The 26,828-nt window shown below is 37.7% G+C and overlaps 1 protein-coding gene across 1 annotated transcript in view; it reads left to right on the top strand.

The window, feature by feature from the left end:
- Nucleotides 1-26,828, top strand: part of INPP4B (inositol polyphosphate-4-phosphatase type II B) — a 333,068-nt gene that overhangs the window by 210,492 nt on the left and 95,748 nt on the right. Inside the window, exons 11-14 of the mRNA XM_009290320.2 lie at nt 3,966-4,077; nt 6,444-6,516; nt 12,710-12,857; nt 22,690-22,820. Coding sequence (XP_009288595.1) covers nt 3,966-4,077; nt 6,444-6,516; nt 12,710-12,857; nt 22,690-22,820 — 464 coding nt within the window. The remainder of the gene's footprint in view (nt 1-3,965; nt 4,078-6,443; nt 6,517-12,709; nt 12,858-22,689; nt 22,821-26,828) is intronic.

Raw genomic sequence — 26,828 nt, 5'->3', positions numbered from 1 at the left:
CTTTCCCTATTAAACTGTCTTTATCTCAACCCACGAGTTTTCTCACTTTCACTCTTCCGATTCTCTCCCCCATCCCACTAAACCATGACGGTCATATTCCAAATGCAGATGCTCTGTGGACAGATATCAAGCGATTGGTGCTCCTTGTCCCAGGCTGCTAAAAAAAAAATCAGCAATTTTCCAACTCCATAAGCCAGCTAGAGTTTGAGCCATGTAAGGGCTTCTTCACATTGACACTTTTTTTATTCTTATTGCTGTATTCCCCCTTCCCACTGTCCCTATGCAGGTTTGTCAAGGTGCAATCCTTTGTCCCGTGGGTCTATAGTATCTTGTCTCATGACTGTAAGCAATTTGATGCAGGGACAGTCTCCATTGCACCATATGAGTGCAGAGTGCGCTTTTCAGCTTTATTAAACTACAGCAAATAATCTGATTCTATCCTAATGCATTATTAAGTATCTCAAAACCAATTAATTATTCTCCTGATGCTCTGTTGAACAGTGTGTATGTGTGAGATTCTCTTGTCCAGGCAAATGGCATGAAGTGTATACATATATGTGTGTGCGTGCACAATACCGTTTCTGTTAGTGCAAAGTAAAATAATATAGGTTTTTATCTTATTTAAGTGTGATCACTAGGCTTTTTTTATTTTTCCCACTGCATCACTTCTGTTTCTCACTTTTAATTTTCTTTCATGCAAAATTTTAATCTCATGATGTTGCTTGAAAGTTTTAAATGCGTGACATGTCTGTTGTTTGAAGACTCGCATGCACCAGTGGTATTTTAAATTCACAGTGTCTGACACAGCTAATGACAGTTTCTCCCTGGACATTTATATAGCTCTTTGTTGATTTCTGTGCCTGTAGCATTCAAAGGAAACTTTGGGTTTTTTTCTTTTTAACTTGTGTTTTCATATTTCCATGCGGGAAGATAAGAGAAATGGAGGAAGGAGTACAACTGCAATGCAATGGTCCCACTGTTTAGTTTTATTATGTTGCATTACCTTCTCTTGCAGATACTGCATGTTTCAGACTGTAATATTACATATGTATTAGACCAGAACAGGAGTGATTTTGGGAAGAAAATCACTGAAAAAAATTGATATAAAGTAAAATTAGATCAATCATATTTTTTAAACGTGTATGGAGAAAGCTTCCAAATACATATTGCTACTTGTGCAGGCAAGCAATGCAGTGCTCACGGCCATACTGAGTCCAAGCCTCTAATAACAGCAATGAAGGGGAATATTTAGTGTTCTAAAGAAAGGGAGACAAGGACTGAGAAAGCATGACTGGCAGTTCCATTTTTTGTTTTACTTGAGCAACATGCCTCATTGGCTTGTATCAGTTCATTTGCAAATTGAGCTCTGTTTTATTCTACATTTGTTTATACTCTTAATTTACCCTCATGTAATTTAAATCAGATCTGTTTATGTAGGTCAGTCTCAAGACTTGCAGGTCTCTTTGGCGTTAGAAAAATGTGTTCCCTAAAAAAGGATGGGTAGGATTTTACTTCTGGAAGTCAAATGAATGCAACGTTTTCCTCTCAGACCAGGATAACAGCAAAGTGCTGTTGCGTATTTAAGTCAGCCTGGTAATGAGGTTGTCCACTTGACATTTTGATCGGGACATGTTAAGCTGTTGAAAAACTTTCAGTCTCATAGCCACACATTCACTCTGATTTTTAAAGGTATATGTGATTTGCTAATGTCTGTTGTATTCCCTTTCCCCTTGACAATGCTGTAGTCTATTTGTTGAGGTAGCCTAGTTTGCGTGCTGGTTTGACACAGGAAGGAGAAAATGAATGAAGTCAAACCACTAAGCGGTAGCAACGCAGGGGAATGTTCTTCATTCAGAAGACACTTAAGTTGTTCTCATGCATTTCAAAATTATTATGTATTTTTGCTCATAAACACCCTTTGGACATTGAACCCTTCTTCCTCGTTACTTTTCTTTTGTATACTTTGTTAATTAACGTAGCCTTCTTTGGTTGCAAGGTTATCTGGAATTGGTTCATTTCTAATTGTTCCTTTATTTTATTGTCAGTAATGAATTTGGCTTAGAGCAAATGAAGTAGTGACACATGTAAAATATGAAGAATTATGTGTATTTTGCAAGCTTTTATACAAGAACATATTTAATTAGTATAGTTGCAAGATGAGTGTATTCTACTGAGTCTCATATTAAAGCATAATGGTTTGCAACCAAAGTAATTATTTAAATTTGAAGCTTGGGGGTAGCTATATTTTGAGACTTTACTGTAAAAATTGAAAGTTTTGATTTAGCATGATAAATAAGTATCCATGCCTGAGAAGACTAATGTATGCGCTTAACTTCAGTCAGTGTAAAGAGCTGGCATACTCTGACTTAATTAAGGCCTTATACTGCATGCAGAAATACGGATTATGTGAAATTGTGGGAGCTCAATGCAGAGACAGGGTCGTCCCGCCTGGGGCGTGAGCAAGCACTCTGGGAAAGCCTGCGCACGGCAGAAGGCAGCAGGGCAAAGCCGACCTGGGCCCGCCCTGCCTTGGGAGCGGGAGACGATGCTTGTCGGCGCGGTGCTGCTCGGGGGCTCCCAGCGCCTGAGGGGCAGCAGGAGTTGTCTCACCGGGCCGTACTGCGCCAGCAGCCCCGGGGCGGTACCTCCACGTAGTGCCACACCGTGCACGCGGGTGTACCAGCGGGCCGGCGCTCGGACTGCTGTCTTTCTCCTGGTTGGTGGAATTGAGGAGAAGGGTGTTTTGGGGGGGATTTTTCCTTCCTTTACTAATATAACGTGAGGACTATTTTTTGAAGTTCTGGAAGGGTGTCTGTGTTGAAGAGGGTTTTGATGTTTTCCTGCAGCGAGGATTGCCCTAGGAATGTGGCAGTTTTTAATGCAAACACTTTTTTCTAATATTACGGTTTCTGAAAGTAATTTTTTCTTTTTTTTATTGCCAGCCCTCTAGTCCCTCTTCTATGTATTCCTTTGTCCTGCTTCATCACTTTTTATCTTCACTTCTGAGGTTATACACAGTATTGCCCCAAACCCATTTGTTTTCGTTCTTCCTCCCTGTGCTTTTGCAGTTCTGCTAAACTTATTCCCGTCATTTCCTTTTGCTGATTTTTGCTTGGTGGCTGTTGTTATACTTTCCTTATTATTATTAAATGATCTGTTACCCTTCTTTCCTTCCTTTCCTAAAATCCAGCTGTGCAGAATAAGCCAGGGGAGATAGACTGGGCCATTAACCTTGGTGTTTTGCTACCGGTGAAAGCTGAAAAAGCATTCAGTATCTTTTTGGAGTTTAAACCCTTGTTTCTTCCAAAAGGGAGTTAGCAGTACTCTTTGGAGATGTAAATCTGAATTGCTCTTTATTTTTGCCTGACTGGAAGTAAACTATTTGCGGAGATGATAATAAAGGAATTCACCTGGAACTATATTATCTTCTCCCACATAGTTAAAGAAATGGGACTGATTCTGAGTAATTACTCCGTGGAGGGACTACAAAAGGAAAAGTGATATTCAGATTAGTTTCATTATTTTGGTTTAGCAGGATGTTTATTAATATACTGAGCATATCCTTTCTTCATAGATTATGTTAGGAAACAAAGCAGTGTACTGTGCAGTGAGGTTGCAGGTCAAAAGTGGGGTATTGGTGCAATATGTTACAGCCCTTTCTCTGACCGTCTACAGACAGAATAATGTCTAGAATGCAAACTTGGCAATGTTCATGGGTTCTTCCACCATTTATGGCACTTACCCATCCTCATTTTCATGATGAAAACTTTCATTGCCATAAAGAATTTGGAGAAAATACAATGTGCCTTATTGTTAACATTTGCTTTGTGATTGTAAATAACAAGTTCAACACACGTGACTGCAGCTATACAGAATGGAGAGGAGACTAAATGTTTACTGACAATATTTGTACTGAAGGAGTGAGATGCTGCAGGTGACCCAATGTCATGGGGATTTTTTTCCAGGACTTCTGATGGTGGAAGGACAGTTGGTACCATTGAAGTCAATCTTGTGAAGATGGGAGAGCTAGAGGATGGGGAAACGGACCACATCACAACAGACACCCAGGATCAAAAGGTAGAAACTCAGTTCATTGCACGACATTAATTAGAATGATCAGCTGTACTAAATGCCTAAATTACTAATTCCAAATTGGGTTAACAGCTTAATCAAAAATTTCTGGAATGAAGTACTATGTACACTTAATCTCCCTAAACTAAAAATAGTTTTTTGTGAAAGTGTACAGAGTAATACTCTATCCTTAGTTTCCTAGTCCCTCCCCTTCTTTAGGAAAAAAAGAGCTGATTTTGACCTCAACTTGATCATATTTAATCACTCCTGATCAAAAAACTGTCTATAGAGACACCGTAAATCTGACTTCTTTTTCCCTTGGACAGTTCCTCTGTTTTCTGCCCTTGAAGTCCTGTTCACGTGGATTTTTATGTGCAACCTGTGCCCACAATACTGAAAACCTGGAAAGAATGACAGACAGGCAAGCCAAAGAAGAGGTGAATCCCCTTGCGAAGGGGCAGGTTCAGCTGCACTTCATGGGGGCACACAGTGGTGGGGAAAATCAACGGGAGGGATGGCGCAGCAATGGTGCCTCAGAGTGCTAGCATAGGGCCGTGTTGACCTGAGGGTGTACGTAGGGATTCTGAGTTGGGGTGCTCCTGGTATGGGACAAGAGGAAGGACAGAAGGGCTTGGAAAGAGCAAAAATGCTCTTAAGCAGGCAGGTTGTTGCAGGCAAAAGCGGTGGAGACTGGAGCTGGAGATGATATGGGGGGAGTGGATTTGAGAGGAATGGAGAACCAAAGGAGGGAGGGTAGAACGGATGGGCTGTCTCTATGATGACAAGAGGTTTGGGCTTGGGAGGGATTCAGAAATGACTGCTCAGAACGAGGAAATCAGGGTTTGAATGACTTGCAGTTAATAAAAAGGTCTCTCTAACTGGATCCCTGGTTGTGGCAACTGACATTCCTGTGCAGAGTTGCCTGCTCCTGGTATCTCTGCCTCTGCAGCTCCATTCTCACTGACAGAATTTTTGCAGCCCTAATACTATGGTGTAGTGCTATACACTATGTGTAATCTGCTTTTCATGAAAAAAAACCCCACCTTTAGATAATGCTACAGGGAATGTAAAATTAAGGACTGCATTTTTTTGTTTGGAAGTAAAAATATAAGAATGTATTTTTGGAGAAAAGGGGGGTGTTCTGAATATCTTTTCTGCTCAGCCAAAACAGTCTGCTTTTGGGCCAGACTCTGAGGATAGATTTTACTCTTCTTTTTTCATCATTCTTCTCAAAGGACCTCAACACCCTTTTAAAACAACGGACCAGTGGGACCAGTTCCAAAGAAGCCAACAAATGCTGTGAAATCTTTCTGGTTTTGCACTATAAAACTTCCACAAGATACGCAACATGAACTGTTTTTTCAGCCTTCACTTTTCCTCCATTTCAAAATGTGGAATGAGACTTCTCACAATTATTTGAGATGTAATTAATGAGCTGTGTCTAGCTTGGGGGAGCCAGAAGGCTTTAATAGCATCTTTCTAAGGGTTCTAATACTTGTCAAGAAAGACCAACCTTGTGACAGCTGTATTTTCTGTGGTCCTTAAAGGAGTCCTTAGTTTTTATGGATTAGTTGCATCATGGAGTCTTAGTCTGTATGTTCATAGTGAGGATGCAGTTGTGAGAATGTAGAGTTATTGAATTGCTTCAAAGAAATAAGTTCTGAATTAGGTTTGCTAACTCATTAGATAAACTATGTGCAGGAAATTCCTAGTGGAAGAGTAAGGTGATAGTTAAATTCAATCTGAGATATCAACTGGTAGAGAGTACATCATGTCTTGCTCTTTGCTTCGAGCTCCGCAACAGAACATCTAGAAACTCCCTATCACCTTTAGAGGCTATCTGGTTTTTGTTCTGACTGGGGGGAAGAGGAGCATTAAAAATACACATCCTAGTACATTTAACGTAGGTTTACACCGGTTGATTTTTCCATAAACTTTTTATACATTTATTTTATACACTAATCTTATCAAAGAAATATTCCAGTTCACTTGTATAACAAATGACTTTAATCACAAACCGTGAGCACGTTTTAAAGACTTTTTGTGGTTCCTACTTTCCCCTTGTTTAAAAATTCATGGAGTGCTTTCTGACGCCGTGCATGCGAAAACTGCCTTGTCAAAAGAAACCTCTGTATTGGTAGGAAACCTGTTTTATTATGGAATAGCTGATCATATTTTGCCATTTTATCTGCTATAATTCTGATTGTGTACAGTATATTGGAACAGAAATATAAAGATGAAAATATAAATTATAAGTAAGGGTTGGGAAGTTATATTATCAGTGATGTTTTTCAGTCTGCCATTTATAAACCGCTATGAATTTCCTTGTAACACCTGAATGCGTTACATTTGTGGTTGCATTTCTTTTGTAGTGTGCGTTGGTTCGTGAATGTACAGCCACTGAAGGCGTAAGCGGTAAAGACAACTTGCCTTCATTAAATGCAGGTAAGTATTCTAACATCCATACAAGATGGCTGTTGCAATGCTATATCAGATCCTGAAGAAATCGCAAAGATTTGGGGCAGAGCTCTTAAAAAGCTCTTCAAATGATGCACAGATTTTTAAGTTTAATATTTTAATGTTTTATACATATTTGACAGTATCATTTTACTGAGAAACATGTGGAAAACTTTCAGAAATGTCAATTACGCTTTCTGAAACACTTCTAAAATCTCCTGCTCCTACATCTTTACTGACAGTCTTGAAAATCATTGAACTGTGACTTCAGCGGGCATGGAATTAACCTCATAAGTTTTTGTCATGTCATTGCATGACATTCTGTTAAAGTAATTATGCACTATTTGCAACTGAATACCCTGGAGAATTAATCTCTCTCATAGCTGGTGAAGTGGCCATTTCAGTTTGATCTGGAAGCTGTATGTCCTAAAATGAAGGAAGCTGTTGGCAAGGCATTCTCGATTCTAGGTCAACTCTGGGCTTGAGTGTACAGTGTTGAATAGATCTATTTCTCTTTCATTATACTGAGAAATATTACATGCTGATATGCTGCACCATAAAAGTTTTATTAGCCCAAGTTTATGAATCTCCATTACTCTGCCGTAACAATGTCACAAATAAGTTATATGGGTCATCTGAAACCACAGCGCTGTCAAGAATTCTGTGTATTTGCTGCATACAGTTGAAGAGAAATGTTGCTGAAGTTTTGAAGCCTTTTAAAACCTTTACTGAAACTTCTTCATATGACTTCACTGATAGGACAGGAGGCTTATTAGACTAGCTTTGCAGTCTGAAGGAAGCACTAGAAACCTCAAAAAAAAAGGTTTCTCCATGTTTGTATGAATGCTGTAATTTTTTTTTTTCTGTGATTTATTGAGAATAGATCAGAAGCAGGGAATTTTTTTTTTTTCTTCAGAACTGCCATTTCTTTTCATTGGTTCAACGTAAGACTAGATACGTTTGTGGAAAAGATATTAATTAAGAATTACTAAATGCACAGGAACTGCATCTGGCTCCAGAAGTTCCTGAACTGAAAATAGCTGGAGGCAGGGAGAGTATCTTGCATCTCTAGGTATCTATTTATGGCTCTTCTTGGAGACAAGATACAGAGCCAGTTGGATGATTTGGTCTAACTCAGTGCAGCCATTCTTTGATTCTGATTCTGTATGTCATCCAGATAAGTGGGTCTTAAAGAAATGACGTTTCTGTTCAGAGAAAATGTTACTGATTCACAACTGATTTTTTTCAGTTTTCAAAAGTTTGAGGTTTCTTGTTGGGTTTTTTTGGATGGGTAAATGCTGTAGTTTGGAGAATGCACTTTGTTGGAACTGTTGGAACTTCCAGGGTAGATGTCAGTTGTGAATAATGAAGTTTAGATCACTTTGTCATGAGCATTTGCACGTGATTCTACAGTATATCTAGACAGTGCTTAATTTTTCTACATTTATTGCTCTCGTATATAAACACACAACATAAAACCAAAACCCCCACCCTACCCAACATCGCTAGGGTTTATAAAGTCAAACATACCACGGAGGGTTTTTTTGTCATTTTTTGTTTTTGAAAAGAGTTGAGGGGAAAGAGCAGAGCTGCAGATGCATATACAAGAGATGACAGCAGGCAGGATATTGGAAAGAGTTTTCAGTCGCAGGAAGTTTGTTCTAATAAATACTTATTCTTCAGTCTGTTTCCTGTACTTGTGACTTCCTCTTCTCAGCCCAGCATTGCCTCCACCTCCCTGCTGACACCTGGCACCAGTTCCAGGTTTTGTCAGGCCCACTCTTTTTATTGAATTCCCAGTTTCTTTTCCTAGAAAATTTTAGCTCTCCTTTTATACCCTCAGCCTCTTTGCCCAACCAGTCAGACTTCTTCCCCAGCCTGCCTCCACGACTGGCCTTCACGTGGATCAAAGCTCTCTGTGTTGCCTGGAGACTGGCTTTCTCATATGGGTACCAGTGCTGCCCTTAAGCGTATTGTACCACACGCTAGCACTGCCCAAAAATGTATTCATCCACTCGGTACGAATGACACATGCACAGTTTTTGTTGGTATTAGAAGCTGGGAAGGATGCAAGAATTTTCAATAAAGGTAGACCCTTGGTGCATGTATGAGCTGTTAAGTTCAAGTTTTGAGTTTTTACATGCTGAGATTTCTTTCCCAAGGCTTATGTCGTTGTCAGATCTGGGTGGATTGCCACAGATATGGTAAAATGCACATATCTGTAAAAGATTTACTGTCAGAATTGAAGTTTATGAAGCACAGGACTTTCTATTGCAGGTTTCTGGCCTCATTCTGTGCAGGTGGACCATCTTAACTGAAAATTTCAAAAAACAATCAGTTTAAACCAGACAAATTTCAGTGTGGCAAAATCGGAGGCAATCAAAAACAAGGACTGAAGGGAGAGGAACGATATCAGTAATGTGGTACACTTATATTACAGGCAACCTGATAACATCAACGTTGCCTGCACTACTTTCCCTGCTGTGTACGTACAGAACTATCTACAGTACAGTATATATTCCATATACATATGTATTTAGTACACGTGTATACTGTTGTAAAGGTATCTGGTTCTTTCTGTCTGATGTTGTTTATCAGGCCTTCAAAACTATGAAACTGAAAAAATACCCCGATGTGAATCTTTAAGCCTGTAGGCATAGATGCACATTGGCATTCTTCTGAGATTTAAATCTTAATATAAGGAACTCGCAGCCCTCAAGTGAGTTATGAGGCACTTATTGAGTGAGTGGGAATGAGTATCATATTTCACAGAGGCTTATCACTATTCCATTTATACCCCAAGAGATTGAATTTATATGTCTCAAAATTTGAATTTATCTGTCTCAAAATTCAGTTATTTATTTATAATACTGGAGAGTTTGCCAATTGTTTGCATGTAAACATATCGTGCTTTACAGTAAAAAAGAGAATAAAAGTAATTGAAATTAGGCAAAAATTAAGAATGTTGAAATTATTCTTCCTGAGAATGATATGCCTAATACACCTATTCTACAAAGGAAGATATAAATAGAAACACTGTTAGTAAATTAGTATATGGCAGCAGTATGCTTTGATCTATGTTCAATAGGGAACAAAAATGAAAACAGAGTATTCAATCTTTTATTAATTTTTTATTTTACTTGCAGGGGAAGCAGTGTGAAGGATATTGCATGGAATAAAAAGCACAGAAGTCTTTAAATTTAAAAATGAGAATGTCTCTTTTTAACCACTGCAGTTCATCTGGATTTTTTTTTTTAAGTGCCTTTCGTGATCACTGTCTAAATACAGAAAGGATTACCTTTATGAAACTTTCACTCACTTTAATAACTACTTTATATAAAAGCCAAATATAGTCTTGCCATTCTTACTGTTTGGGGGGTTTTACATGCCTTCTGGATTTCTTTTTTAGACAACTTGTAATTAGAAAGCAATTATTGTTGTAATTGGGAAGGAAAATACACCTGAGATTTTTATGGAATCCCATGACTTCAGTAGTTCTGTTTATAAGAAAAAACATAAAGTATTGTGCAGCTCTTACTGACAATCTCAAGCTTTAGCAATACTGCAGATGGGAATTATTTGGATTCCAGGTGAAAACAAAATTCTCAGGCTTTTTTCTGAGTTTGTAAATGAAATTTTCTTCATAAACCCATGGAGAGACGTTTGGGCCATTTTTTAAAGCCTGCAACACACTTGAAATTATCCCCATCTGAAAATTCCAACTCAGAGGTAGTACCTGAAGAGTAGTTTAATAATTCTAATAATGATAAAAGTCACGACTTTGGATCCACATTTTCGAAGTGATTCCTAGTCTCCCTTGCTATCACGCTGCAGTCATGTTAGGTTTTTTGTTTGGTTTTGGTTTTTTTCCCCGTGATGGTAGTGGTGATAGTGCGGAGATGGGAGGAAAGAGACTGTGGAGCTACGTATGTGCATTGGGTTCTCACAGACAAATGTGAATTTTTGAATGTAATAGATTCTGAGTGCAAATTTATGGGCTGTTCTTGGAAAAACATCCTTTGCTAACTTCTTAGGAAGTATATATAAAAAGGTAAAATAGAGAGAAAAGCCTTTTGTGTCTGGGGCATCATCATTTGAAATGTCTTGGTAAAAAGTACCAGCCTGCTTCCTAGTGAACAGGTGGCGCTACAAAACAAAAACAAAATAAAAAAACCCAACCCAAAATTATCATCTGTTTTGGCAGGTTTCTGTTTAAGGGCAGACCTGAGTCAGCCCTTAGTTTCTTGAGCTCTCCCTGACATCTGAAGATTGTCGTTCCCTGTCTTGTTAATGGAAGATGATCGGTGCCATATATCTACTTTGTGGATTGACAGGGGCTGTCAATATTATTGACAAAACTGGTTTCGCTAATTAGAAGAATCTCGGCAAAAGAGGAGGAAAATAGGGAAAGCGTTACAGCATATTTTAATCAAGTAATATAATAAAGCCCAGACACTGGGTGTAAATTGATCATTGGCACAGGACTTGGAGACGCTTTTTTTTGTAGTGGACAATAGTTAAGTCTGTGTGGCGAGGATTCTCAAGCTGTAAAATGTGTGTAAAGATGCTTGACCATTGAGGTATTTTGAGTGTTAGTAGTAAACAAAAACTGCTGTTATTCATGTGCCATAACTATCAAGCATCTACTGAGCTTATTTCATAACAGTAAGTCAGAATTTAGTTTTTGTAAGTAAAATCACTAATAACTAAAGGCAAAATGACTCTAAAAAGTCTTCCAGTTTCTTATCGAAGCCTAATGATTAAAGAGATGTCAGTAGAGTGATGGGAATAGAAAACAAGACATCTGCAATGACTTAAACGTGATTATTTACAACATTCCTTTCTTTATGAGTTGCCAACAACTGTTTTATTACAGGTATCTTTGAATCTGTGGTTTTGTTTTAGGCCTGTCCTAAAGGACTTCTGTTAAAAAACAGTTTGATTAGATAGACAAGACAGTTTTTGTATCTTCGGTAACTTGGTCTGTGTTTTTCATTCTCTATAAATCAGCCTACATAGGCAATAATGGTGGCAGTGAGTTGTGAAGCTGAAATTTCTATTAGTAGATGTCATTTTGACAGCAACAGTTTCCTTGCAGTGCACATGAGAAATGCATTCCTTTGAGTTATAGACCATTCCGTGGCAGATCAATGGGAGCCTGCTCTAAGGCAGCTTTTTCCAGAAGGCTGACAGAAAGGTACTGTTGGAGGATTTGGATGGCTGTCCAAAGTCATTCTGAGTTAGGAAGCAGTGGATATATGAGTTAAATGACAATCATTTGTTTCCCAGTAAGCTTATCAATGTAGTCAAACAAAACTTTTTTTTCTCAGCTTTTTCCCCATTTGCTCTTTCTGGAAAATCAGCTGGGGGGGGGAGGAAAGGAGAGAATAGAAATTTCCCACCTTTATTATAGAGCATCATTGTAAGATCTGAATGGAAACGTAGCCAACATGTGAGAGCTTTAAGATAAAAAACATGGTGGGTTTTAAGCATAACCTTCCAGGACATTGAGTAACTTGATTTTTCCTATGTCAGGTTACAATAGTGATCTGAGAACGGTGTGTGCAACATATTTACAGGATTGTTATATTTATTTCTATGTAGTGGCAGTCTCTTGACCATGTCAATGATCAAGTTGACTCTAAAATGGCATCCTCTTGACCATGTCAATAGTCAAGTCTCCTTTAATGTAGATGCACACCATCTCTTTGTGTTAGTGACTTGTGTGGGTGCATGCCATGGAGAAGATGCATCAGATATAGCTAAATGCTGAGGCATGCCTTATTTGTCCCATAAAATTTATTAGCAATGTGAGCGATTCTAGCAGATGGTAAGTGATGGCGTTGACTGTATGCGAGTTCATTGTTTATTTGTGCATTCCACTTTTCCTAACTGTATCTTAAGTGTAAGAATAAAGAGCATAATTTACATTCTCACTACACTGAAATCCTAAATTCACAGGATACCTACTGTGTGGGTAAAACGTGATTTATCTACTGCACTAGTAATATTTTGTCCTCCACATGCTGCTATAATAAATGAAATAAAATTTTAATGTCTAAAATGAATTCTGGAAGCAAGGGGGGGAAATAATGTATTATTTTTGGTTGAAATTGTTGTAATAAATTTTCAAAGAGTCATATAACCACAGTAAAGCAATGATATAATTTTTCCTCTGCAGTGTTAAAAAACCCGATCTGTAAGTTATATAGATTCCCTACTTCTGACAACAAGTGGATGCGAATCCGGGAACAGATGGCTGAGACCACCCTCTCTTTCCATGTTCCTAAAGAACTGATCAATCTGCACATAAAGGAGGATATGAGAAGGTAAGGAAGAAGAAGTAGCAACAGTAAATACTAAATTTTATTTTTCTGAGTTGGAATAATGAAAGTGATGAGCTAAAAATATTAATTTGTAGTATGAAATAGGCAAAATATAGCAATCTTTTTGGCTGCTAAGAATTTACAGCTGTAACTGAACAACAGAATTGATTGTTCAGATTTTTTAAGACTCCAGTGACTTCGTAAGTTCTGAGCAATGAACTGTGCTAGTGCGGTCATGACTTTAAATGTGTAGGCATCAAGATATGGTTAAAAATATAAATATTCTGAAAAGTTAACATTTTATAAAGAAACAACACATGACAGGGGTGTGAACTACATTGTAATGTGTTTGGCTTTGTGTCTGGGCAGTGCCAATATCACAAACATTATGCAAGCAATGGAAAATGACGTGTTTGTAGTTAATAAAGGAGCAATGAGAATATAAATCATGTTCCTCTAACTGATGTAAATTAGTTGGCGTAAGAAAAGGATACCAAACTAATGTAAGTTTGAAACCTTTGTTCATGTTTGGCCTTGTAACTAGGAGGGACATCTGAGGATCATTACAGTATGTATGGCCTGGGAAAAAAGAGGATAGGGAGCACAAGTGTCCCAAAATCCTTTGTATGTCCAAATTCCCACTGCAGGGACTAAAATAGCAGCCTGTCCTTGAACACTTGTAAGTTGTGCTGATGCAACCGTGGAAAAAAGCAGTATTTCAAGCAGTCCAGGGCTTCCCTGAAAGCATACCTTCTTTTTCCAATGATAATGGATGGTGTAGAAGATATTGCATCTTTCCCCGTGAAAGTTGCCTCACACACAGGTGGACATCTGGTCTCATGCATAAGAGTAACACTGTGAGCTAGCGCTGCATCCCAAAGCCATCCTGTGCACTTGCAAGCAACTCCCTCCATCAGAGGGCATTGCCTGTGGTTGTTTACAGTGGTTGTTTGTCCTGCAATAGGAGTTTATTTTCTTTTTTATTCACCCCATCTGCTGCTTCTGTATGATCTTTTTATGCCAATAGAACAGCATGTGGGAGACCAGAATCTTGCTTTTAATAAAGTCAATGGACTGATACATGCTTATGCATGGTGATGGTGGGTTATAAAAATCATATGAATTGTTATAATACTTTATTTTATTCATTTAATACAGTGTTTAGGCATTTATGGCCTGATCTTGTTTGAGAATACTAATGCGTAAGGTTTTTTTAGTAAGCAATAAAAATAGATTATGCTGACTCGCGCAGTTCATCCACTTCCCAGATTTTCATTTGCCCCATGGGTAAATGCCTTTTAAGTGTTAGGGGATTGCTTTAACCACTTTTACTACTACTGCGTTATTCTCTCCAAAGGTGTAATGCAAGTAATAGCGCTTGCTGTTATTGCATATTATAGCATTCGCCACCTTGGATGAAGTCATAGTAAAGAATCACCACGATTTGGGTTTTTTTAACCATTATTCAATACTCACCAAAATAAAGAAAAGCTTTGAGGAAGAAGCAGAAGTAAAAGTTGCTCAAAGATTGAGGCAAGCGGCCCTGATTTTCCTGACTGCCAATGCGGTTAGCCGTTCAAGCCTAGTAGAAAGCGTGGGGGTGAGAGAAAGAGAGACAAAGTGATTGTATCAGTCTGAGGGAGGAGGTGAGACCAACCAAGAGGAGCAACAACTCGTGGTAGAATACTAGCAGATGGTGGGAATAGGGGCACCTGTGTCCCCTGTCATTGTGTAAGCGTGTAGGTCAGAGCTTCAGCTTTGTCAGGGCGTTGCTTTTTGAAATAATTGCAAAGATGTGTGCTCTTGCGGACTCCTTGCATTTGTAAAGTAGTAAAACAATGTTAGAAGGATATTGTTACGTTAGTTCTTGAACTCGTACAAAACTTACACTGTACCATCTCGAGGCTATTCTCTTCTGAAGTATTCTTCTCTGCATCTTTTTTCCCCAGTTAGTATAAAAGAATAAATATTTTTGTCTCCAAGGCCACTTCTTATCATCCTCAGCCTGTTTCATTTTATTCCTATTGTGGCTTCAATACAGTCAGGCCTGAAGCAATTACCTATAAAAAAAATATCCAAGTGAAGTGTTAATCGCGTTCATTTTAAATTGTAATTTAAATTCCCTTTTCTCATAGCTCTTAAGATTGTTTATCTCTTGATAAAACTACAGTTTTCATTGTTAACCAAACATTTCATTTACTGATGTGATATTCTGAAATATGTAACCTCTAAGGATGTTTAACTTTGTTTTTCAGCACGAAATAATGTTTTTAAAGGTATGCATGCATTAAAGATTTTATCCTTCAAACCTCCTTGGAAGAAGTTGTAGTAAGAGCTATACAGTCATTTTTATTGTCCTAATAAGGGTCATACAGTCTGCTTTGCTGGTTTTTATTAAGAAATTATTTTTGTTTCCTCCTCGACGTTTTCCAATGAGTCCTTTCCCCTGTTTTTAATTTTTCTTTACACAAATCTTGTCCAGATATTTTGCATCTATCATGCAAGATTAGCCAAGTAGTTGCAAAACCTTTCTCTTCTTGTTTTCCATCAGTTACTGCATAGAGGAATACAAGTATATGAATGTAGGTGTAACTTGAATTTTTGTGAGTAGTGTTTAGACAATTGCCCCCCTCAAACATGATCAGTTTAAAAACCATTCGTTTATAATATAAAGTATATTGTAATGTATGAACACTAAATAATTCTGTACTCTTGATTTTGCTGTTCATAACTAATTTTGGAAAAGACGGCCTCTGTGAAAGTCTAAGGAGTTTTCATGTCAGACTTAATGAAGTAAAATTTGCTGGGCTTTACTTCGTTACTGGGTGTTTAAAGTTGTAGTGCATTGGAGTGGAGTAATGTTACCCAATTTGTTTTGTTTGGGTAACAAAACATAACATTACCTATTATTCAGCAGTGCTGAAATCTGTAAAATGTTAACTTCAGTACTGACTGTCCTGTCAGAGAGGGGTTTTTGTTGTTGTTTTCTGCAAAATCTACCCAGGTATTAAGACTCCAGAAAAACATTCTGTACCAGTCAGCAATGCTTCGCAGAGACCGGCTGCTACAATTTCCAGGATGTTATAGTTGTGCACAGCATGCCCCAGGCTCAAAGTCCATATTGATCAACTGATATAACCTGTAGGTCATCTTAGAGCCTCCCACATTATAGTGAAGGACAATACAAAACCAAAGCCAAAAATAATCTTCTTCTCAAGATTATAATTATTTTAACACACTCAAATTCTGTCATCACAAAAAGCATTTGATTTTTTACGTTGTTAACTAGAGGTTTTGCACTTACCAGTACTTACCTGTGGTTCTAATAGCACTGAGTTGAGTGTAATTTTGAAAGTTCCTGTCAGTGGGGGTACAGAGAATATAAATTAGAGGAATTAAGTTGATTAAAAGCTTTGTACAATTTTATTATGTTGCCCGTGTCATAAAGATCCTCACTGTTTATTTTGAATGAGGCACCCTGATTAGTAAGTTGGGGAAAAAAGAAAACAGAAACCTACAAAACTCTTTAAATGCTTGAGTAATCATGCAGTTAATAATGTGATTAATCTTGCCATATATATGATTTAAAGCTGAAAGAAAAAAAATGAAGTTACAAATAAAAACTGAGAGTAAAATGTTTTTGCTTATATCATAGAGCTGAAGCAACATTGTCTTAAGCCGATTCCAGTGTTTCCTGATGAAACAGTAAAATTTAAAAAACAACCAAACAAAAGACCACCAAAAACAATTCTATACACCATTGCTAGTTACTAAAATATAATTTAGGATTAAAATGTAAAGTCCACAGATGCCATTGTGAGTATTACTGAATTGGAGGCTCTCTGCAATTGTCCGATGCAGGAGAATTATCCTCTGCTATTAAATGCGAATCATAGAATTAACCTCAAATGATCATGCCGTTTGAAGATCTTGAGTCTTTTTCGGAGATAAACCCAGGTAATAAAATATCCAAGGAAGGAAAAGAGTTTTAAGGCAGGAATGAAGAAATGGGTTTAATTTAGCTTATATATTGTCTACACTTTTGGGTAATAAAAAGGGGATGGTGGTGGATAGAAATGCAAAATGAACTTAAAAACTCCAGCTCTCAGGAACAGTATAAAATATTCTTAAGCCTTTGCAAATCCCAGACTATTCGCCCCATATACATAGAAGAAACAGGTTTTAAAATATTTTTAATGTGTTTGGTGGTTTGGTTTTTTGGGGTGGTTTGTTTGTTTTGTTTTGTTTTGTTTTAAACAAATGTTTAAGGAATGCAAAAGGTAGGCACAAACTACATTTTAGGTTTTAGTTACCTGTCAGGTCGGGCTTACCAGAACCTGAAATGGTTTTGGGAAATTCTGTAAGAAGAGAAAAACGGCAACTGTTTTCAAGAGATTCTAAATGAAAACTATTAGGAAAGAAATAAAAATATCCTTTTATTCATTTTTGTGGTAGCTTCCCCAGAAGGGATTAAATCCTCCTTAGTAATTATTTGTCTGTTCTAGGAACAATATAGTAAAAAGGCTATGATTCTTTTATTTCTGGAGAGAATGTTATTTTGTTTTGATGTGTTATTGCCTGTGTATTATAGGACCATTACTTGTGGTAAAGAAAAATGAGAGTAATTTTATCTGCTTCTATTCTACAAAAAAAGATGAAATGGTTATCCATAAACATGTACACTTTAAAGTAAAATTTGTTAGGAAAAATAATTCCTGTGCTCCTTTCCTTAGAAGGAAGCTTAGAAGCTTCCTTTACTTATGAGTGACTGAGTCATGCCCCAAAGCTTATGGTTTATATTTACTCCAAAGCTCTTGTTTGACAAACATTCAGAACTTTTTCTCTTTTATTATAATATAAAACTTTTGCAAATATAATCTGCAGAAGTGTCTCATCTTGTTTTGAATCCTGCTGAGCACTTTGCTTCTAATGTTTTGTGAAAGTGGATTTCAGAAGCTGATTTTGCTTGGTGGAGGCAATAAGCACTTCCTTTCTTTGGTTTTGAATTTGTCATGTTTGCTTCACTGGGAATTGCATCACTGGATTTTTGAAGCTGAATGAGTCAAAAGTTACTACTTTGTCTTCATACAGCATTTGTGGTTTATGTGCTTTTATCATATGTCCTCTTAATTTTCTCTTCTTTATATAAATAGCCTGATCTTTTCAACTTCATCTTTCAATTTGTGAAGATTTGTGCTGTGTCCTTAATGATGCAAATGGCTATTCCTGTTGTTCCCTTTTCTGAGACAGAATAATCAGATCAAAAAAGTTTTTTGAGGGAATTTCCCCTTCTGACTTATCTTGCTCATCTTAGTATCTTGCTGCTGGTTTTTGCTTTATTTTGAATTTGTTGTCACTGACCACAGGTTTTCACTGTGCTTTCCACAATGGTGTCCGGACTGTTGAAGCTAGTGGTAGTTTTGCAAAACCAAGTTCATTGGGAACATGATTTCAACTTTCTTCAAATAATTTTTGAATGTGGTGCATACCACTGGTTCAAAGTGCTCCTTACAGAATTCAGTATTTTGCATTTTCAGCATTGAATAGGTTTCCTTTAGACTTCTAAGCTGTTCCTATATCCTCATATCCAAAGTGATGAGAAAGAGATTTTTTCTGTTACTATGGTCATTAGAGTGCATGGCACAAAGCAGAGACTGTTTAAGTAGAAATTATCAACGTGTATAACACAGGAAATTCTTTGTGCCTCTTCCAGGTACTTTTATAGTTTACTAGAATCATGCACCTCAGGTGTTCTTAAAAATAAAAAAAAAATAAAAGCATGGGTTGATAAATCAAGAGGCAGAATATTAATCTGAGCCTTGAGTGCTCAACCATCTTTTGATAATGGGCTTCACTGAACATTTTCTTGGAACAGAAAAAATTGCATGTAATTTTACTTCAAGTCTAACGGCAACAGTATTGAATTGTTAGTAGTCTCAGAAATGTACCCAGTCATGTAGTGTTTACAGATCTCTGGTTGTCCTGATGTAGATGTTCATAAAGCACAGATATTTCGGTCCAGGCACAGATCCTCCCAAGCCATCCTGCATATCAGTGTAACAGCTTGCGCAGGGACTGTACTGCATCAGCAGGGGAAGGCTGGGTAAAGCTCAAGTCCCCTGAAGGGCGAAGTGCCCATGAATTGTAGCTATGTAAATCAGTAAGTCATTCTGAGTAAAAGTTGTTGGTTTTTAAGTAGGAGCCTGAAATGAAGGTTCATGGCATTTCTAATAGTGCTGTGGGATCCTGAGGAGTCTCATAAGTTATTCTTAGAATTTTCCATCTCTTTAAAATTGTGTTGTGTTAGCACCAACGATCATTAATCTTTATACTAACGCTCAGCGTGGTATATAGTGCTTTCAGCAGATCAGGATCCAATATTGAATTTTTCTGCTGTAATGGCAGAGAAGAGTTTTGAATAAAGGGTAACAGGTAGATTTTAGGGTTTTTTAATGGGGAACTGCTTCCAACCATAATGAGAAGAGCTCAGTGAAAGCTGGCATAATTAGTCTGCTAAAGGAAAGAATGGATCTGAAAAACAGAAAGTACCTGAGAAAGGCTTAAAAATAAGCTATTTAGCTAGTGTTTGAAGCGGAGGAGGAGGAATGGGACAGACCGTTTACATCCACATTCTGGTTAGATACAAATGGGGCAAGATTATGTCAAGGTCACCACGGAAGATATTGAAGTAATCGAGGCAGGAGACAATGGAAGTTGAGACACGCTCCTGGGTGGGAGGTTCCATTGTGCATTGAGAGAAAAGACTGTCCAGGAGACGGTTTGAGGAGCTGAACAGCAAGATGTAGCCAAAGCCTGGATTTCATTCTGTAAGAAGGGTTGAAGTTGGTGCTGAGCACAGGATCTGTCGTGGTGATGAATGCAGTTACCTGGAAAAGACGTTGAGAGGGGATTTGGAGTGGGGGAAGAATATGGTAAATAGCTCTATTTTAACAATATTGAGTTTGCTCTGAGCTTACTGTTCTGTTGACAAGCTATTCAAAATTCCATTGGCTGCATTGAAAAGGTGAATCAGTAACTGATTTGCCCTCTGTAGAACCAATATATATTATAAATATTAATTTTCTTTTATAGCACAGTTTGACACGATTACTGGTTGAAGTTTGTATTTAAAGTTAGTCAATGAAATAAGTTCTAGTATAAGTATTATAGTATTATTAAAACAAATTAAAGATTTTTTTAAGATTGTTGTTGTGGGTATTAGTACAAACTATAAACTTCCAAATTTGAAAAATATTATGTTTCTTCAATCTGTTTGTTTACTTTCAGGAGGGGCCCTTCACTATAATGATAAAGCTTAGTACTATGGAATATTGTTGATGGAGCTTAGGAAATATAATTCTTTTTTCAACCATAACTCAGAGCTGTACTGAGTCAAGAACAGCAGTGACAAATAGTAAGAAATCACAAGACACAAATAGTACCTAAATCCTATGTCTTACATGTTTGCATTGGAAAAAAAAGATATAAACTGTGGAAGAAGGCTATTTTCGGAGGAATAGTGTCTATGCCGTATAATCCTGTTATCTCATTGTTTTGATTTTACTGTATTTTTCAATGAAAATAAATTTAGAAAAGGTAGTACTTAAAAGTTTCCATGCTATATATGCTCTAGATTACTATAAAACTGCACGCTTACTTTATTAAAACATTGCAGGTAAGATGTTGTCGACAACAATAAGAGCAGGATTTTGGCATTCCTTGAAAACATGTTAAAGTTAATATGGTGGGATTTGAACTTTCCTTTCCCATTGTTGTTGCTGTCAATGGAGTTAACTCATAGTCAGCTGGTTAAACCAGTTTTGGTTTTTGGTTGGATATTTTAGTCTGAGATAAGGGGTTTCTATTCCTTCTGTTGCTTGGCTTGAGCATGGGACCAACAGCTCCAGGAGCGGGCTTAGATAGAGGCGGGGGAGCAGAGCCCCAGCAGTGGGTTTCCCACGGGATAGAGGGCTCTGAATGTGGCGTATGGCTGTGCCCACCTCTCACTGTGTAGTATTTCTCCAGTCTCTGCAGGATACTATATTCCTGTATAGGAGAGGCAGTAAAGTTTTGGAGCTCAGCCAGGTCCAAACATTGTTCCTAAAACTGTTAAATAAGACAACAAATATTAAGGGCCAAAATATCTTCACTGCAAATAAATAAAATTTTATACCCTGCCAAATCTTATGAGCTTTTCTTAGGAGGAAGCCCTGAGATTTTCATTTCATGGGATGTCTCATTTTAAGCTGCTAAAAACTTTCAAGGACAATGGTGGTTGAAAATGAATCATCATACTGCTGATGATTCTTACGCTACAGCGTTGCTAGTGTGTATCGATGGAGGAAAGTTGAACTGTTTCATCTACTTCTGTTCTTCAGGTTGAATGAAATGGAGAAAAGTAATCATACATCATTAGTAAACTCCCAACAAGCTCATGTATTGTAATCTTTGTTTCCATTTTGATACTTTCAAGGACATGTATGAACAAAACGCCTTAATTCTGCTTCCAGTGCCATCTGTTTGATCTTGGTTGTTGTATTAACCAGGAGCAGAATTATGCCTATATAGCTTATTCTAATACTGTTCACTCTAATGCAAAGCTAATAATGATGGGGGAAAGATCAGTGTATCAGCGTGGGGCTGTTCTGTTTGAGAAATAATTTTAAGACTTTTTGGCTACTGGTCAGAACTGTTGCTGTAAGTGTAGCTCTATGTTCCTGTGCTGCAGTCTCATTGGTCTCTTTCTCCCCCTTTCTGCCCCCTCTCCCCCTGTTTTTCCTTTTTCTTCAGTAATTTTCCTATATGCAAGAGCTGTCCTCTGGAAGTCTTTTTTGAGACTTCCAAGAATTGCAGTGAAACAGTCTGCTTGATACTTTGAGGAAAATGAGGAAAACTAGTTGGTCGTGTTGCACAAGTTTTCTCCTGAACGATTCCAAGTATTTGAAGACTCGAGATCTTTCGTTTTCAGTTTCTTTAAAAGCAGGTCTCCCAAAGTGGCTCTGGAATAGATACAGGATGAATTTACGTTGCAACTGGGGAAAACAAACAGAAAGCCCAGTGTACTGTAACTACGCTTGTTTGTGTAGGAAATTAAAGTGATCTCCGTTTCGCTCAGGTCAGCTCTCAAGAGTGTACAGGAAAACTGATAATTTGCTAAAGGATTTCCTTTTGGATTTTCAGTGACATGTTTAGTTACCATGACACTGCTGTTTCGACCTGATGAACACAGCTGTAAGGCTGAAGATTAAGTTTTAGGGGGCTGGTGGGGTTTTTTTCTTTCGCTTATGTGTTTTGTTTTGTTTTTAATGCTAAAGAAATGTGGTGAGGGCTGGTGTGTTGGTTAAACTGACATTTGTACAAATGCTGCTAGAACTGTGTTTATGTTGTGTATGAAAGTATCCAAAGAGTAGAGTGTATCAAAACAGCTACGCTGCAAGTGTTGGAAAAGGAGCAAACTTAGTATTCTTTACAAGAGCGTTTAACATTTCTTCCAAAAAGTTACTTGCTGTTAACACAGCTCTCTGGAGGCTGGAAGCCGCCTTACCTCCAGGGAAGAAATAATATTTCAGTTTGCAGGCCATTGCATTTGTACCAGATGAGTTTTGAACACAAATTACTGTATTATTCACTGATTTGACATTCCTTATTGTGTGGCTGAATAACAGAGCTGAAATCAGCAGATTTTACAAGCATCATGAAAACAGATTGTATTTCAATTAGGAAGTCCTTTTGATGTTTTTTAACAAACTGTTTTTGGATTAATTGGATTAATTTGGGTGAATGTTAACGGATTAATGAGTTAATTAGTGCCTTCTCTTTTTGCCTTTTGATACAGGAATCAGGAACTTAAAGACTTGGGAGAACTTGCTCCTCACTGGGACAATATGCGCAAAAGTGTTATTGCTCACTGCGATCAGATGTTGAGCATGTACCAGGATACTCTTGCAGAGCTTGGGAAGCATGCAGGTATGAAAGTAGCCTCTCCTCTTCTGGAGCAGTTAAGAATTAACTAGATTGATTGTTTTTTAAATAGTGGCGTATTCAGCAGAAATAAAACACATAAAAATGAAATATTTATAATCATTGTATTTCTGAAATACTCACAGGTGCCCTATTTCCTCTACTAATTTTTTTCATGCATTCCATCAGTTTTTCACAGTTAACACAGTACATGGTTACACAGCAGCCAAAAAAAATTGGAAAAGTGGGTGGGGTGGGGTGGTGTTTTAATTGCGTGTTCCCTTGAATATACTGCTCTGCTAGTATTGAATATCATCTGCCAATTGAAACCGGCCTTAGAGGTAGTTCTGTCAGTTTTTCTTGAAACCTAACTTAAGTTGCATTGAACAGTCTACAGGGCAACAGTAACATCTAGCTATGCTTTGCATATCCTTAGTGTAGTAGTTGTCATTGCCCACGTTGTGCCGGAAAAGCACAGAGTTAATATGGGATGGGCAGTCTGTCCCCAGTCCAGAAATAGCAGTATGTACCGCCTTGCTTTTTTTCATGTGGAGACGGTGGTCTTATATTCTGTGTGCACTGGGTGCTTGTTCAGTTAATATCTGCCGGAGTCGTGTGGTCAGGGACTCCAACGTGTCGTAGTGTCTGCATGCCAGTGGAATAAGACAGCGTCAGTGACAAATGTGCGGAAAAGGCAGCTGGTCTTTTCCTCCTGTAGTAATTCTTATGCATAAAATGAACGAGAAAAGACTGCAGAACAAATTCTTTCTTCTTTGGAATTCCTTTTCTTTTGATTGTTCACAAATCATTCAAGGAACTTACGATAATTCTTTTCTGTTTTGTGAGTCTAGTGGAATTATTTCCTGAATAACACTGTATTTTGAGCAAACAAAAATTTCTGTCTGTTTATAGCATGCCTTTCTGCCTCTTCCTGCTGGCTGGTGCACCCCCCCCCCCCCCCCCCCGGCCCCCCCAGTTTTTGAGATGTTCTGGAAGGAAATGGGCACATTTGTCCTGAATTACTACAAAGGCCTTGTTGCTGCTTTCTTGCTGGTGTCAGGTTTCTAACGCCAGTCCTCACAATCATCATCTCAAGTACGTGTTTTCGATGACCGTGCTGCCATCATTGCCCGCATATGCTGTTTTCCTCTTTGTTCTCACCATTAGATGTTCCCGCTGTGGCCTTACTCCCACAATCGTGTGTGCGTAGGCATAGCCGTGCCGGTCAGAGGTAAACGCTCTGCACTGTGTTACATACACATAAGTTTGCAACCTAGAATATTTCTGAAAAAGGGATACATTAGGGTTATGAATATTTGTGAAAAATAGAGGTGTAAATGATGATAACATCTTTTGAAACATCTGATACATATTTAGGGAGAATTTGCAGTATTTTCTTAATCATTTCTAGCTTTCTACATAGACGAAACAAAATTTTTTGTGTACTGAGTAATGGAGCAATCAGGTTTTAGTTCAATATACAACTAAAATGCATAGGAGAATAATTTCTTCTTATAGAGAATTGGGCACATTTACTTTTATTATAATCAGTCTGCTGCATTTCGTAGGTAAGGCACAAATCCTTCCCTTCCTAAATAGGCGTTAAAACTGTATTTTTATTGTTTATCCATCATCTTTTAATACAGGACTGAGCATGGTATTTCTCATTCCAGATTGCTCTGGGATAGCTTTCTTGGTCAGAGGAAAAGAGAAATCCCGTTTTTAGTGTATGAACAAAAAACAGTCTCTAACTGAAACTAAGCATTTTGGGAGCAGTTGATCACCTGCTTAAATCGGGGGGGGGAGCTCATCTGTTACACTAGATCTTGTATCAAAATTTGCATTTTGGTTACAAAAGTGTAATTTCTTGTATTTATGATTGCTTACCATCATCAGAATATTCCAGTTCTGATTTTGGCAGACTTCCTCCTGATCCAGTATGACACTTATTGTAATTTCTTGTATTTATGATTGCTTACCATCATCAGAATATTCCAGTTCTGATTTTGGAGACTTCCTCCTGATCCCAGTATGACACTTCCTATGTTTCTTTTTTTTAACTTATATATATATTTTTTTTTTTTAATGCTTTGCTAATTAAGTTTTGAAAGCAGTCCATAGAGTATCATATGCAAGGCAATAAATACGGATTATGAAAGAATCAAAGTAATAATTATCACTTGCAGGAAAATATTGAAATGACTTTTGAGATTAAAAAAAAATAAATAGACAATGTGATCTATTAAGCATAAATCCTGCAAGGCCTGTATTGTGCCAAGTGAATTTGAAAAGGGGTGGTGATGTTAAATGACCTGTCTTAACTGTGGTTTGAGAGAACTGCAGTGGACCAGGGAACCTGAGATTATTCAGGAGAAAAGAACCAGCACACATAAAAAAGAGTAGGAACATTTCTCCGGGGGGAGGGGAACCAAAAAAGCAAAGCAGAAAACCAAAGCAACCTAATAATTGTAGTGAAGATGAGAAATAACAAGGAGGTGTTAATATGGAGGGCAACACTCTGGTATATACCTAAATCTCATTTCTTCAACAATCCTTTTTCCCCCCTTGCTAATATGGTGCCGGTAAGATACTTACTTATACTTGGAAACCCCCTGATTTTACATCTTGTGTGAAAACTTACTTTAACATTCAAAAACTTGTTTTATTGTGATCAGTGGGATATGTGCACATTCTAAAGCCAAATAATAGCACAGTCCTTCTAATGAAGACAATATTTACTTTTAACCCTGCACTATAGTATTTTTATTCTTATTAAATCACAAATTAACTTAGATGATAAATCCTCTGAGCAGTGAGTGTCCCTTTAAAGTTGTTCCATAGAGGTCTAACATTTTTAAATTATAAATATAAAGGGGGGGGGAGGAATGTATTGTGTATATATATGTAGAGCTAGGCTAAAACCTCAAATCTGCATTTTGATCCTGTAGGCAATGTAGGATTTGGCTGCCCAAAAGTAAAATAAAATCTAGAACAGATTTTTATATTCTTCTGCTGTCCATTACTTGACTTTAACCAAATTTTTTTCTTCCTAGATCATTTGCAAAAAGTAATGTTTTGCAAAAAGTAATTGAAATTTTCTGTGAAACAGAGATTAATCTCCCTGCATACAGTTTTCAGAAGTTTGTGCCTACTGCTTTTTTTTTTTTTTTCCAGAGGAATAGGATGGATGTGGATAAAATTCATTGTCTGTTTTAAGATGTCCTGGTTCCTCTTCCACTCCCATTTGGGATGGTTCTTCTCTATAAACAGTACACATTATAACTTTAAAAAGCAATATTATAGTGTTTGATAAGAAAGCAAGACAGACATAGATTTGACTTCATACTGTAGTTGCACAAAAAATGATGTTGAGAGAACATGGTAGAGACTGGAAATTTAAGTATTCACAAGGTAGAAAATGTTAAGATTAGAGATGTGAGTACAACTTTAATTCACACTTTTCAGTCAACATATTTCAGTCTTTACTTTCCCATTGTCAGAGATTCATGCCAAAAAAGATTTTGCTTTACAGTTTGGCCTGTGTAGGCTTTGTACTTTATCTTAGTCAGCACATTGCCCGATTTTGGGTTGAGGCAGTTCTCTGCGTTCTGAAACGGCTTGAAAAAAACGGCGGTGCTCTGGAGTACCTGTGCACCTGCGCTGGAGATCCGGATCTGCTCGGAAATAGGCACCCATCCTAGTTGAGGGGTAGTCTGCGATCAGCAGTACTTCTATTTAAGAACTCGACAAGGTTGGTTTTCTAAACTAGATCAGGCTTCTGTTATCTGGCCTCAGATGCAAAATTCCTGAGTCCGCTTGTTATTTTGGGAAGCTTTATTTTAAGACAAGGCCAACTGGCTGCGTTCCTCTAGGAAAGCCATGGAGTGCTTTTGCCTCTGCCTTTGCTTCGCTGCCATGTTGGCAGCCAGAGATATGTGGAAGCACTAACTCATTGACATTCTTCTCCCTCCTTGATAAATCAAAAGCAGGGTTAATGTTAATGTGTTTAGCATT

The sequence above is a fragment of the Aptenodytes forsteri genome, unplaced genomic scaffold, assembly GCF_000699145.1.
Source record: "Aptenodytes forsteri isolate BGI_AS27 unplaced genomic scaffold, ASM69914v1 Scaffold125, whole genome shotgun sequence".
In the NCBI taxonomy this organism is placed as follows: Eukaryota; Metazoa; Chordata; class Aves; order Sphenisciformes; family Spheniscidae; genus Aptenodytes; species Aptenodytes forsteri.
Note: the sequence above shows the minus strand (reverse complement) of the source record. Positions and strands in the feature narration are given on the sequence as shown.